We start from the raw sequence: 15024 nt of genomic DNA, 5'->3' as shown, positions 1-15024 counted from the left end.
CTGAATAGATAAATAAATAAATATATATATATATATAAATATATTATTAACTAACGATAATATTGTAATAGTGGCGAAAGGATGATTTGTTGCGTGCTAATGGGATGAGAACATCCCGCAAAAGAAACTGTAGAATACTCGTAGACCGCATGACCGACGTTTTTATAGATTAATCTATATACACACACACAGAAAGAGAGAGAGTGAGAGAGAGAGAGAAAAAAAAAACAAAGAAAAAAAGAAACCGGTCTAGGACTAATCTGCCAAGCAAGATGTATAATCGGGCCTAAAGGTGTAACGCGGTTTAACTAATTGAAAATCGGCGACACGACGAGAAAACGTAGATTATATCGTTACTGTAATTACCAGCCGGCGAGGCGGGGCGATGTACGACAGGAAGAGAGAGAGAGAGTGAGAGAGAGAGACGATTCATTTCGTTCTCGGATGTAGCTTTGTGCGGGGGCGGGGGAGGGGGTGGGCCCAGGGGGTGGAATGACACGTTGGTAACCGTTTTTAATATCACCGCTAACTAATAAACTACTATGTTCACCGCTATCTGTTAATATTGATAAAACGATCGAAACGCGATACGAGAATGCGAGAGAAAAAGAGAGAGAGTGCATAACGCGTTCCTGTTGAAATAAAACACGGGTGTGTGTGTGTGCGTGTGTCTGTATGGGTCCATACGTTTGCGTTTCGATCACGAATAACGAAAAAAGGTAACCCCCGTGCGCCTCCCCCCCCCCTCTCCCAACACCTCTGAGAACAAACACGAGGGACGAAAGATATTATACGTATACAAATTCGAAGATGAAAAATCGTGCAAACAATTCGAGTGCGCGTTACCGCTAAGCGACAACAGTGAGATGTAATTAAGTGAAAAACAAGAACGACAACCAAATGTTTAAAAAGAAAAAAAACTAGAAAAAGCAAAACACACAAAGGCGAGAATAGTTTTTTGTATTCAATAAGAAAGAGAAAGACAGATATAATAATAGGATATCGCGGATTTAGCTGGAACGGAACACATGGTATCGACTCGTTTACGGATCACGGTGAAAAAATGGATATACACTGTGTGGCATAACTATAAAACCACCCTAGAGTTTTGCAATTCTTATGTATTGCCGTTGAAATACAAACGAACCAAGTGTACCATGTCTGAAATTCTGTTGAGAGACCGTAATGTTTCTCTAGAAAAGGATAGATTATATTACCTAAAAAAAAGTGGTTCGTTTTCATTTTAACCATAATATACATAAGGATTGAAAATTTTAGGGTGGTTTTATAGTTATGTCACGCATATACAGGTTGTTCCGCTTAAAACAGGCGACGTAAATATAATTTCTGTCTGTTGTCCATTAGTCTGTGAACCATTTAAATTACGTAAAAAATATTTCTCGTATGTTCACAGATAAAGAAGATATTTAGGTGGCCTGTTTTAAACGGAACACCCTGTATATATATCCAGTTTCAAATAATATTCCTGAATTGATTGAAACGTTTGCACGACTGAAAACTGCTCTGTTCAATTCTGGGGTGTAAACTATAAAACTCTGAATGCCTATCATTAGACGAGGAAAATCCCTTTTGCTCGCAAGAGGAGAGATCATTTATCCGAGCCCTCCAATCTCGTAATTCACGGTTACCCTCTGAATGCCCTTTTCGAGCGCTGATTTGTTTCTCGGTTCGACGATTCCACCCCCCGTGACCCATATGATATCGTGGGCCACATATCATCTCTCCAGGTTCTTAATTGTTCTATCTTCATTAGTTTCTAAACTGAGAAAACTAAGTTTTACGTTTACGAAGGTTAATATTATAGAATCACGAAAGTAGTGATAATAATCAAACACACTATAATATTATTTACTGGATAACTATTTATTGCAATGTATTTAACAAAATTTTATCTGAACATAAATTCTGTATAGTTGTTAGTATTCGGAGATACAACTATTACGATAAAGAATCTTTCAAAGTTTTGGAGTTAACACTTACAAAGAAGAATATTTGTTGTTTTCTCCATTGAATTTTCTTTACATTATAAATAGAATTAGAACAGTTAAGGACTCGGGACGACGACATGGTTTTCCCGAGCCGGACTGTAACGTGTCCGCAACAAGCGTAAAGCTGCGTCTGCACTATGTAGCAAAACAGTGTTATATAACAAATTGTTGTATAACCTTGCTATACAACATATTTTTATAACTTGTTACAAGATTATACGTTTTGGACAAGTCTGTAACAACATTGCATAATATTTCGGGTCTCATTATTAATAATGGTATCACACACAATATAATTTTCTATATGTCACAAAAAATGTTATGTAACATCACGTTATGTAACATTTCTCTTCCTGTTTTTCTAACAAGTATTATAATATTGTTATATAACCTGTTATGCTATATAGTGTAGAAGTAGCTTAAACAACCGAACCTCCGTTTCCGGTTTCAAGGATCGATAACCGCGACGTAAAGAAACGATCGATAAAAACGAACGAGAAATTACGCGACTGTCCAATGCCAATGTAGATGCTAAGCTTCGTTAGACAATTAAAAACACTTGACAAGCGTTTCTCGGTGATCTCTACAGGGTGACACACAAGACTGGTTTTAGCGACAGCGTCTCCTAGACCCTAAGTAACGTACAGAATTTTACGCTCTGTGATCCAAATTGAGATCTCGATTTGATTTCTTCTATCCGAGGGGGTGGGCGTTCGTTTCCGTCCATCCGCGCGACCACGGACGAAAGACGTTTTCGCGGATCCAATGCGTCAATACTTGGCATGCCTAACGAGAAAAAAACAAATGAGTCGAAGAATCTTATGTTTTTATTTTTGATGTTGACTTTGAACGAGCCTTCTGAAAGAAAACAGTATACGCGAAAGCCGGTGTCAACCGCTGAATAGGATTTTTTTTTAATCCCTTCGTAGGCAAATATATTTTCTCATAGCCCGCAGGTAAACTGGATCATTTCTGTCCAAGCCTAATTTTTGTAATGTTTTTTGACCTTCAAAAAGATGTGAGAAAATACTGGAATACTTATCAAAGTCTCTATTACATTATATAGTCGTTCGTTAATTCAAATGTAAAAAACTTTTTTCGATTAAAATAAAAATTCGACGGGCAGTCGAGTGGAAATGAAATTTTGCCAGGGTCGTCAACGACCCACATTGTCTACGGAGGATTAACGGTGGATCGCGGAACATTTATGCGAATTCGTAGTTTCAGGCACTGATTTTTCAATATGAATATTGAATAGAATTTCCTTCCACAGGATATTTTATCTTTTATCATCGAGAATATTTGAATATCGTCAATCTTTACGGTAGTCTTTGTACCGCTGTGTTTTTCAAGTGACGAGAAAGTGTCACCAGACGCGGATATACTTGTGTGAATTTGAAATTTTCTGGTTGATTCACTCGAGTCTGTTATTGTTTGTCCACTCAGCGGTCCTCCGAATTACAAACGGTAGGAAATCTACGATTTATCGATCTCACAGACGAACAGAAAAACGGTATAGGGTCGCGAGATTATCATCGTCGGTGGTCGTGGATGGTTCAAGAGGCAGCAAGTGATTAAAACAACGAAATCGAGGATATTAACCGTCACCGCGACAGATACCAATACACGCTGATTGCCTTGTAGGTCTCATGCAGGTTACTCTACTAGATTAGCAATTGTCTTCTCGCGGTTTTCTATCTGAATGCTTCGCCAACGGGTCGCGTTTAACAACAACACGGGCTTTCCCCTTTTACATTGGACTCTTACGATATTGCCGCGGCTGGGGCTATAGAAGAGTAAAATCCTCGGAAACGGCAGTACGTCAAGAGCCCCCATTGGTGGCAACGGCGTACGCAACGGGTGCCCGTGAAAGTATGTGTGCAGGGGAAGTGCCTTGCGTGTCAATATACCAAGCGGCAATATCGTAAGAGTCCACTGTATTTTCGTTAATACATAAAAGTTTCCTTTCCCAGAAACTTCCGAATGTACAACAAATCGGTAGTTGGGACAGGCAAGTATGCGTAACAACACGCATTCTCGAAGAAAATGCGTTCTTGTTACGCATTGACTTATACTGTAGGTTAATTATTATTCATATTTGTTGGTGTACGAAACTGTTTTTTTTTTGCCCGAAATTCATTAATATTGCATTTCAATGTATGGAAGTCAAGATACTTTTTGAAATGCTCTTTCTATACACGCGTGGAACCGGTGCTTATCTGTTGTGAACCAAAATGGCGTCGTATCCGACCTCGTCGGCGAAGCGTTATTCACGTTCACTGTGGATTCACTTGACAGTGCGCAGCTGACGTCAATCACCATCGGGAATTGCTATACCTACTCTGTACGTTTAATTAACAATCGATTTTCCATTTAACCGTTTTACGACGAACGTATCTGGGTACATACGTCGAACCGCAGCTAATTCTATGGATCGTAGAAATTCTTAACTCTTACGAACTCTCGATTGTCTTTTGTTTATCTTTTTCTTTTTTAACGTGGATAATTTTGATTCTCGATATAGCGAATCGAACGCGAATTCAACCGTGTACTCGTACTTCGTGAGATGATCCAGTAGTGTGGCACCAAGTAGAAGTCATCCCTCGTCATGCAAGAAACCTGCGTAGCGACGCCTTGTAAAGAAACAAAAACAAAAATATAAGAGAGCGAGAGAGAGGGAGAGAACGTGAGTGCGCGCGAAAGAGAGAGAGAGAGAGGGAGAGAAAGTAACATTACCCTAGCGTCAATTTTCTACGAAAGAGTTTTCTACAAAATTCACACCATAAGCGTGTATATATCTTGTTACATCGCGCTTATCGTATGAATCTGTATGTATGCCTATGCAAGCGCTGGTACGAATCTCTTGACGTTTTTCTATTAGACATCGTTCGCTAAATTTGTTACCAAATGTTCAAATGACCGGCTTGTGAAACCGGTCGCTCGATGTGAATCGCGAAAGACACAGAAAGAGAGGGAGAGAGAGAGGGTGTTGTGCAGCCTCGAAAGCAAGCATTAAGTAGAGGGCGAATAAAGAATTAAATTCGTAGACGCTTCGTTCGAGACGCAGTAATAAAATTGTAAAACGAATAAACGTAAAAAAAAAAAAAAAAAAAAAAAAAAAAAAAAAAAGAAAGGAAAACCTAAAGCGAAGCAATTTGATAACACTATCGTTCAATTATATTTTCGAGTTCTGTCGCCGTCGGTGCGCTTCTCTCGGCTTTCCCGCGTTCCGCGTCACGTGACCCCCGCCACCGGCGGCCATCTTGCGAACTCAAGACGGACTCGCGGCTCTGGAACTTTCCTATTAAAAAAAGGAAGAAAAAAACAAAAAAAAAACAATTGTCCGTTTTCACTTCTTTGTACGTACACGATGGGAATCCGACCGCGTGAATCTCGTCGATCGAACCGCGGCCCCCGGGAACGTCGAGATCCACCGATCACACACACACAGACACACACACACACACACACACACAGTTCCCCAAGTATTCTTATCGGTTCTGGTAAGAATAGTCATGTGGTTGTCATCCAAAAAGCGTTTACACATTGCGTATCACAATGATTGATATGTACATCCGTTCAATTGCGTACTCGTCTGCACGAAGTTGTTCACTTATGTGTGTGTGCGTGTGCGTGTATATGTGTGTATGTGTGTGTGTGCGTTGTAGTCTGTCGGTAGAAAACGTTCGAGTGAACAACTCGCGTTTGGGTAGCGATTCGTTCTGGCACGATCTCGATTTCTCAGTTCTCCGACACACAGGGGTCGAATACTGTGTTTTGGCACACGTTGCTTTTTGGTTCACGATATACAGCTTCGATAGGATTGTCGTGTTGCTGGGACAGTTATGAAGTTAGCAGGGATATCGATTGTAATCTATTACCGATCTTTTAATGTACTAATTTCACACTCGATTAGACGCGTGATAACATTTCATCGGTCGGCTCCGCGTGTATACATATATTGGTTCTGCATCGGTTCTACGTCGATTTTCTTGTTCTTTCGTCAAGTACAATATAACACTGACATTAATTACCGATCACCGCATGATTTAACACCAGTCTAATTCGAATTCATTAGGCGCACAAGTAATTTCGCTTTTTCGTCGTTTTATTTGTTAATATTGTTAAGTACAAATCGAGTATCGATGCTGCGTACTCGACTCACAACTATCCTTAAGAGCTCATTAACCGTGATTAGGTTTGAAATGATTAACCCTTTAATGCCCAGCTGTTGCGCGGGTGCAATATTCATTTTAAAAGTGTGTTACATTCTGTCGTTGGTTAATATTTAATCTTCGTTAAAAGTGAATAAAAAAAGGAAAAAAAAACGAAGCGAGATAGGTCTGTGTAATATTGATATTTTAGACTTCAAAGTAACAGGATATAACATATATACAGGGTGAGCCAATAAGAAGTACTATCTAAAATAACTCCTTACTTATTGATTGTATCACAAAACATTTTAATGAATTATGTAGTATTTTAAGGGATGCATTGGTTGGATTTGAATTTTTTATATCTTCTTTTTTTTCTGGGATATTAAGGTGAACTTGAATTTTGTTAAGGGCAGTGCATCTTTTTTTTAATGCCACGCTGTTACCAATAGAAGGACGAATTCAACGACCTATAACATAATAGTATTTAAGAAAAGTTGCATTGACCTTGAAAAAATTCAAGGTCATCTTGATATCTATACAATATATTATATACAATGAAATCACATTATACCCATCCGATGCGTTCTTTAAAATGCTACATAATTCATTAAAACGTTTTTTGATACAACTAATAGATAATGAATTCTTTTAGATAGTATTTCTTATTGACTCACCCTGTATATCAGTCTCATAATTTTGAAGTAACAATTTAAAAGTCTGGGCGTTAAAGGGTCAAATCCGACACCGTGTTCCGTATGAAATATCTTCATCGTGAGTCTCGCGAATTGTTCCATTCGCTTTTTTTTTCGGCCACGGAATTTCTGCGAGTGTGACTCATCCGGGTCCATTCTCTGACGGAATTGATCACGGACACACGTTAACGTGTACTTTAGAACTAGCTTCTAGAGGGTAAATATCATCCGACAATGCTTACGATGAGAAGGGGATTGTGTTGAAACGCAAGAAATAAAAATCTCTTTGTATCTTTACGATTCGACTACTTATTGAACCATTCTGGGTGCTTTCCGTACATCGTACTTTAATTTCCCAGTCACGACACACGGTTGTTCGTGTCTTGATTTTACGCAGAACCGATCCAGAGACCAGAGTTAGAGCCGACTCGAAACCGATTTTTCGATAGGTGAACACCGAAACAACCTCCGAACGTAAATGGACAGAACTTTCTTTCACGCTGAACAAGGATACTATAATAGTAATAACTATAATAGTTTCATTCTCGGTCCACCAAGTTAAAAATTGGTTATTAAACCAACGGTTTCCACCAAGAACCGTTTGGGTGTGTCGGTCAGCTTTTTCGGAACGCGGTTTTTGATACATCTGAGAATTCTCCGCCTGAACAAACTACCATATGACCATATGTGATCTCCTGTTACACAGAGAAAAGAAGGTTTGCGGTATATACAGGGTGAATCAATAAGAACTACTATCTAAAATAACTCTTTATCTATTGATTGTATCAGAAAACATTTTATTGAATTGTGTAGCATTTAAAGGGACGCATCGGATGGATACAGTTTGATTTCTTTTATATCTTATTCCTTTTGAGATATCAAGATGACTTTGAGTTTTTTTTAATATCAATACATCTGTTTTTTAATACCACGTTGTTGTCGATGGAAAGACGAATTGACAAGATAGTATTAAAAGAAAGATGCATTAACTGTAAAAAACTTAAGGTCACCTTGATATCTAAAAAAAAAATATCAAATTGTATCCATCCGATCCGTCCCTTAAAATGCTATACAACTTATTAAAACGTTATTTCATATAACTAATAGGTAATTTGTTATTTTAGATAGTAGTTCCTATTGGCTCACCCTGTATATACGCGACGAGACTCAGCTAGACTGCCCTCTGTGGTTGCTGGACAACGATCTCTTTTTTTTTTTCTTTCTTCGATTCTTTCTCCATTCGCGACAAGCAATCGACAATTCGATCTGTACAGACGTTCGTACGAGCTTTTAGCAAGGTCACATTGTACCGCGACAACGTGAACACACGATAGAGTATATATTATTCCGTAGGGTTAACTAACGTTCTAGCATTGTCGCAAGACGATCGGCGAAGACAAACAGGTGGCCGGAAGTAGATGGCTGTCGAATTTTCACCTGGCCAATCCATCGACCTTCTTGTTAACGCGTTGACTGCCATCCCCCCGGAACTTTTACCGTTTTGGTCAATATCGCGATCGAGCACGTTTCGAAAATTCTTACCGATCAACCCTTCGTGGTAGGAATCCGCAAGATGGCGTTCGCTCTACTACCGATTGCAATTGTTTATGTTCACGGAAACGTGTCTTTTAGTTTTCCTCTGTGTGAAAAGACGATTGACATATTTCGTGGACCATGAGTTATCAAAAGTATTTCGAAAAATTATCGATTGACTGCGAATCGTTTATACGTATTTACGAGTTTGAGCAGTGATATCTGCGGCCAGTGATGCATACGACACTGGCGTCGTATATACGCGTGGCACTCCAATTTCCAGGTCGATATACTTTGTTTGATAATAGCAGAAAGTGTTTTCCAATGTTCACCTGTATCTTGTGTTATTCATTATCTCTATTTTATGTGTTCGTCGATATCCAATCGAGAAAGAACATTCCACGTGAAGGGAACAAATTGGAGGTCTCTGTGAATTATAAACGTGTTGAAAGTGATTTCATCGCGACTGTCGTGTTAGTTTTTCTCTGGAAGACAAGGCAAACAATTATCGGGTTACGGAGGGTTAATGGCGACAGGTGCGACACCATCGATGGCGGTCAACGCGTTAAACGACACAAAAAGAAAGGAAATAAAAAACACTATTGTTCGCCAGAGTGTTCCGGCGCGCTTTGGGCGATAGCTGTCCGCTAACCACAGAACCTATATTAGACACGTGTATTCACGTGCATGTAAGTTGTATACGCGCGCGTGTGTACAGTGATACACTTCGTTTAGGCCAGCTCGTGGCTCGAGCAAAGTATCTGTGTACAGAGTGTAGACGTCTGAAACAGGTCACCAGAGTAACTCGTCGTCCGCCGTTGGCGATAGAAAATACAAATCCATCGGATTAATCTTGTTTGGTCTCAAGAGGTAGAAATAATCTGACGTCGACAGTTATTTTTGTTAGGTGCTGGTGTTAGGTATAAACCGATACCGTTAAGGTATCGATACTTTTACTCATAACTTGTATCGCAATAAAGTATCGATATCTACTTGTATCGAAGGAAAACGAATACAAAGTTCTTTTTTATTAATATAGTATATTTTAACCAGAGTTGAGAAGAAGTTTATTCGAATAATACATAGTGAAAAGCTTCAGTATCTAAGGAGGTCATCCTGAGCTTTAAACAGTTAATGATATTAAATAATTCTTTGCGAAACTCATTCAAGAAGAAGTATTATTTTGTTAGAAACATTGAAAATTTCCATGTTTAAACGATGAAAAATGATGAAGTACTTCTTTTTATCTTACTAATGAACATTCATTAACGAAGATATATTTTCTTAACGTGCTCTCTATCGCGAGCAGTAGCCGAGTTATTCAGGTGTTCAGCTGGTGTTGGCCCGTTTCAGATGCCACCACTTTGTATAAACACGCGTAACTCCGGGACGTGAACTCGGACCGAAGGGTTTAATTGAAACTTCTACCGTCTGCAACTTAGTATACTACACACATTCACGCATACACACAGACAAAATGAAAGTCTTCATTCGTTACGTCAGAGTAATACAAACGGAACAATAGAGAAAAAACACACACACACACAACAGAACATGAAATAAAAAATGGTGGCGGACAATTTCTTGTGTCGAAAGAAATTTACAAAAAAAAAGGAGGGAGAACCTGCGATAAAACAGAAGATAAAGAATAACGAGAGACGAAATAAGAAAAAACGGATTAACTGTGACGGAAACATGTACACCTTATGTACATCCTACTTCTTATTTTTGATTTTCTCTAGCCAGGCGGTTAAAATGTATATTCTATCGAACCGCTATATAAAAGAAACCCTGAAAATCGAGAGAAAGAAAAACAAATATAACACAGACGTACACAACAGATAACCGATCTAATACGAGCATAAGTAAAAAAAAAGAACGTTTGCATGCGAATTCTAGAGAATCAAAACAATTTTAGTGGCCCATGATTTATAAAGGCGCAATCGAATCTTATACGTGACGATGAAGCAAATACACACGTATATATATATACACACACACACACACACACATACACGAACACAGAGAAGCAGCAGATTAGATTCTTTTTCTAACGAGCGAATACATCTGTTTGTTTTCAAAGTGATTCGACACGTAGCTGGCTAATAATTAGAAGTTACCGATAACTGGCCGATATACTTTTATAAACTGTAAAAAAAATGAAGAACGAAGCGGAAAACTTCAGACGAAAAAACAAAAAATAGAGGTACACGGAAAATGGGGGATAGATAAAAAAAATGAAGACAGAGAACTAAGTATTCACGCGCGTTTAGACATCAGCACTTTTAAAATATACTTGCCATAACGAATGCCTTAGCAGAAAAAAAAGAGAGTGAGAGAAATTTTGCGCATGTGTGCGTGTATGTGTGTGTGCGTGAGTGAGAGAGCGATAGATGAAAAAGAGAGAAGGATGAATAACATTACTGTACATTGAGGGTACGGAGTCTCGAGAATGGTAAAATAATATTTAAGTAATAATTTAAGTACACGCGATGTCATTATACAAACAAGACAGATAAGAAAATTATAATAAATCGACAGGTGAGCCAAAAGCCAATTGCACACATGAAAGATACATTAGTAGCGAAGAGAGAAAGAGGGAGAGAGAGTGAGAGGTAGTAAGAGTGAGGAAGACATAAGTATACCGTACGTTTAGACGAGAATAAAACAATAAAGGAAATGCAAAGTGAATGAAAAGAGATTGCGCGAGAACCGTTCTATCTGTATAAAATGTACACCCGTGAATCCGTTGCTCCTTGTATATTTTATACATTTATCACGTGTATTGTTTGAACGAAAAAAGAAAAAAAAAAGAAAAACAAAGAAAGAAGAAATAAACACGCGAGTGGTTGTAACGATTAATCCGAATGATGTAATATGTACACCGTGGAGAATGGAAAAGAAATCACCAGGAACGTATTAAAAAAAAAATACAAAAAGTGTACGTGAAACCTCTCAGAAGCGCACTAAAAATAAAAAGAAAAACCAAGTACGAGATGACGATGCAAAGTGAGAATATAATTATTAAATGTATATCTAGATTAAGAATATGAATTTATTAGGGGACGAGAAAGAACGATCATTACTCGTGCACATAACACACACACTCGCACACATACATCGTTGGCAATATTCGACTTCGCCCGTCCATTTAGTTTCTAGATCCACAAAACACACACACACACACATACACGTCTCCACGATTGACCTTTTCGAGCCAGCATCGAATAGGTCAGAGGAAAGGAAAAAGAAAAAGAAAGACGATTGAAATAATTTTGCGCCTGTAATTCTTGTTAATCTGTCGTTGAACACGTTGACACAATTTAGTCGAAGTGTTTTCTTTTCGAGCAGAGAATAATTATAATATTTTAAAATATATCATTGTTTATGTTTAACGGCACACTTCCAACTATATATCCGTGTACATTTTCTGGATCGGGGTCCGGTTCGTTCAATCATTCATCATTTTTGTGTCTGTCGCGACCACCTACGGTTTTATAGTCATGGACGGACAAGATATACACAAGGAACTCGTAAAATTAGCTGCTCTCTGAGATGAATGTATCGTTCGCCAGGTGAGTTATAACTAGGCTATATAACCTGGACACCGCTAGTAAATAGCAGTCCAGTTTAGACGTTGAAGCAAGACAAACTGGGGAAAACACAGGATGTCCCGTAGCCGGTCGTTCAAGAGGAAAAAGTGATACAGGTTATTGATAAAAATGGCGGACGCTCTTTTCTGTTTTCCTATTTTCAGTCTCTATCAGTTTCCTTCATTTGTAATTAAATCGAACCCCAAATTACTGATCAATTTCTGTTGCCGTGGTAATTTATATTGTGAAACATTGTAGCTGTTAGTTGATTCAGCATTACATGTATGCATATAGTATCCATATACGCCCTTCTCTGATGTAATATTTTTGATGAGACGCACTCGAGACCTATGCTTTTAATTACATATTCGAAGGTATTATTACTAATAAACAATTGCACGATAGAGGAGAACATCTTTACACATATTTAAAGCGGTACCAGATTTCTGTTAGAACCCGCGTTTTCGGTTCGAGTTTGAATTGAAATTTGAATTTCGACTATCGATTGCTGACTCTTGTATTCTCGTATCATTCGAGAGAACGATGTTAAATAAAAACATAAACGATGAGGGAGAGTCATCCAGTTCGGCGGATGAAATATCAAGGGACGCATTGAAGGAAGCGACGGATCATGAATTTTTGAAAGATACTTATTTTTCCACAATGAAATCCAATGATTCCAAAAATTCTGAGGACAAAACTCGTACGTACTATAACCTTACTTTTGTGTCTTGTTCTAACCTTTATTTTCAAATAAAACTTTAAATTTGTTGGATGAAGCACAAATAATTAACTGATTAAAAGATATTATTTCACGTTTATGACTTATTTTCTCATGTGGTATTAACACCTTTCAAGTTATATTATCATTTTCTTTTTATGTTGTGTATTTTTTAGGTAATTCGGCATACGTAGAGAATATAATAAAGCCCAAATCATTAAGACAAGATTTAAAGCAAAAAGAATGTTTTGATAACTTTGGAGTGAGTCCATCGTTCCAGAATTATGTTGCAAAGAAGCTGGATGAAATAATAGAGAAGTAATATTGATTTCATAATAATTATATTAACTAATGTTTTTTATATAATCAAACTTCTTTAGGTCTGTTAAACTAAAAAGTAGAAAGCATAATTCATTCACAAACAATGAGGGGAATGTAGACAATTCTGGCATAAAGCTTCTTAGCTCTTCAGCAGACTTTTTAACAGCTGAAGAAGAAATTGAGAAACCACAGAAAAGAAGAAGGACTGAAGTAGCAATAGATGAAAAAGCTACATTATTGAAATGCAAAGAAGTTGCAGTGGATCCTGAGAAGATATTGTCAAAAACAGATACTAAAGCTTGGACAAGCAAACGAAAGGAACCTGAGTTCAAATATAAACGATTAAAGAATGGTACTTTAGTTGAACAAACCTAGCATTAGATTTGACATTGTATAGGTTTAATAACTGTTTTTTTTTAAATTTAGGAATAAACGATTTTATATAGAAACCATGATTGTAGTCGAGAATGTATTATTCTTTTATGAATATACAGTATATTTATCATGAAACACCTATGAAACGCATTAATTTATTATTTATATACGCAGAATTTTAAAATCAAGTTTTAAAAATCAATATTATGGATTATTGCTTCAGGTGTTTTAAATGAATATGCTAGAAATTTCATACATATAAGTACGACAGAGATAGATAGAGAGAGAATATGTGTTTTATCTTATTTTAGTATTCGAGAAATTACACACACGCACAGATGCTGTGCACGCCTTACAGTATTATACGCAAAAACTTACCTGAAAACTGTATACTGTGAGCAGTTATAACATAACAAAACCCTAAACAGTTTACTGTGAGCAGAAAGACAATATAGACAGAATATTCTTTTCAAATGATTTGACTAAAGTCTGTGGAAAATGTAGAAAGGCAGAAAGTGAGTCAGAAGTGGCAACTGAATGGGAAGGAGAGCAGGGAGATTCAAGAAGAAAGAGGAAAATCAGAAAAGTTATTTATGACAGGGATGATTCTGAGAATGATGAACAACAGGTGCAAATGAAATATCCTGTCCCTCCAAAAAAAAACTTTGTGTTACTGGTATTTACATAAGTTTCAACTATACTGTTTTATAATGTTAGATTTACAAGTTCTCATAATTTTTTTTTGTAATAGTTACTCAAACACCCAGATTTCATTCTACAACCTCTACTCCAAAAGTTTTGTTCGACCAGTAGGTATTGGTAAGTGCCAGTCATTAACCAAAAATAATAAGAAATTAAACATTTCTTTTATTCACTGGTTTTCAAAACTGTTTTCGTTTGTTTTTCTTGTTGTAAAATTAACTTTCATGTGTTATTTTTAAAATTTTCCTAAAAAAACAATCATCCAAATTCCAACAGATCACCTGTGAAGTTTGCTACACCAAATAGTAGGTAGTTAATATATGTACTATCAAATACTATTGTGTTTTTCTATTTTGCTAGTATCTTTTTACTTTAGGTAATTTCTAAATATATATGTGTATACATACAGTTTTTAATGTTCTGAATACACAGTGCATTATGTTATAGATTCTTTTTAGTAAATATGTCTGTAACTTATGAACTGATACATAATTATTTTTAGGTCCATTGAGAGTCCCTCTCATATCAACAAACCCATTGCAGGAGCAAGTTGCCTTATGCAAAGTGAACTAAGTAATTATTTATGAAACCTGTTGTTATGTGTAAATTAGCTGAAAATAAAATACTTTTATAATACATATATAAATTGGATTTCATTTCAAGTTAACTATTAGCATGTGAAAGAAATAATCCTAACAAAGACGTTTTGTGAAAATAGAGTCAAGGGACAGAAGCTTGGAAATAACTTATAATAATTATTTGTAATAATTAGATACATATATAAATTGTAAAGGTAACTTTGCTGGTATCATCGTAAATAAACGAGAGCCGCAGAGCGGGCCGCGGTATCGGTGCTCTCCGTCGGTGCCGACGCGTGCCGACGCGTGCCGAACGATGCCGGAGATGGCCGGAGCAGGCGAC

The 15024-nt window shown here is 37.2% G+C and overlaps 1 protein-coding gene across 1 annotated transcript; it reads left to right on the top strand.

The window, feature by feature from the left end:
* The first annotated feature begins 12527 nt into the window (after nucleotides 1-12527).
* Nucleotides 12528-13401, top strand: LOC107185931. Its single transcript, XM_015573707.1, has 3 exons — nucleotides 12528-12687; nucleotides 12882-13023; nucleotides 13086-13401. The coding sequence occupies exons 1-3, from the start codon at nucleotides 12528-12530 to the stop codon at nucleotides 13399-13401; spliced, it is 618 nt and encodes a 205-aa protein (XP_015429193.1).
* Nucleotides 13402-15024: the final 1623 nt, after the last annotated feature.

Source organism: Dufourea novaeangliae, unplaced genomic scaffold (assembly GCF_001272555.1).
Source record: "Dufourea novaeangliae isolate 0120121106 unplaced genomic scaffold, ASM127255v1 scaffold54, whole genome shotgun sequence".
In the NCBI taxonomy this organism is placed as follows: Eukaryota; Metazoa; Arthropoda; class Insecta; order Hymenoptera; family Halictidae; genus Dufourea; species Dufourea novaeangliae.
Note: the sequence above shows the minus strand (reverse complement) of the source record. Positions and strands in the feature narration are given on the sequence as shown.

What these genes read in the sequence shown, in the direction of transcription:
- LOC107185931 (XM_015573707.1), top strand. Translation starts at nt 12,528, where the DNA reads ATGTTAAATAAAAACATAAACGATGAGGGAGAGTCATCCAGTTCGGCG. An exon ending in AAATTCTGAGGACAAAACTC is followed by an intron (nt 12,688 to 12,881) that starts GTACGTACTATA and finishes TGTATTTTTTAG; the next exon opens with GTAATTCGGCATACGTAGAG. An exon ending in CTGGATGAAATAATAGAGAA is followed by an intron (nt 13,024 to 13,085) that starts GTAATATTGATT and finishes AAACTTCTTTAG; the next exon opens with GTCTGTTAAACTAAAAAGTA.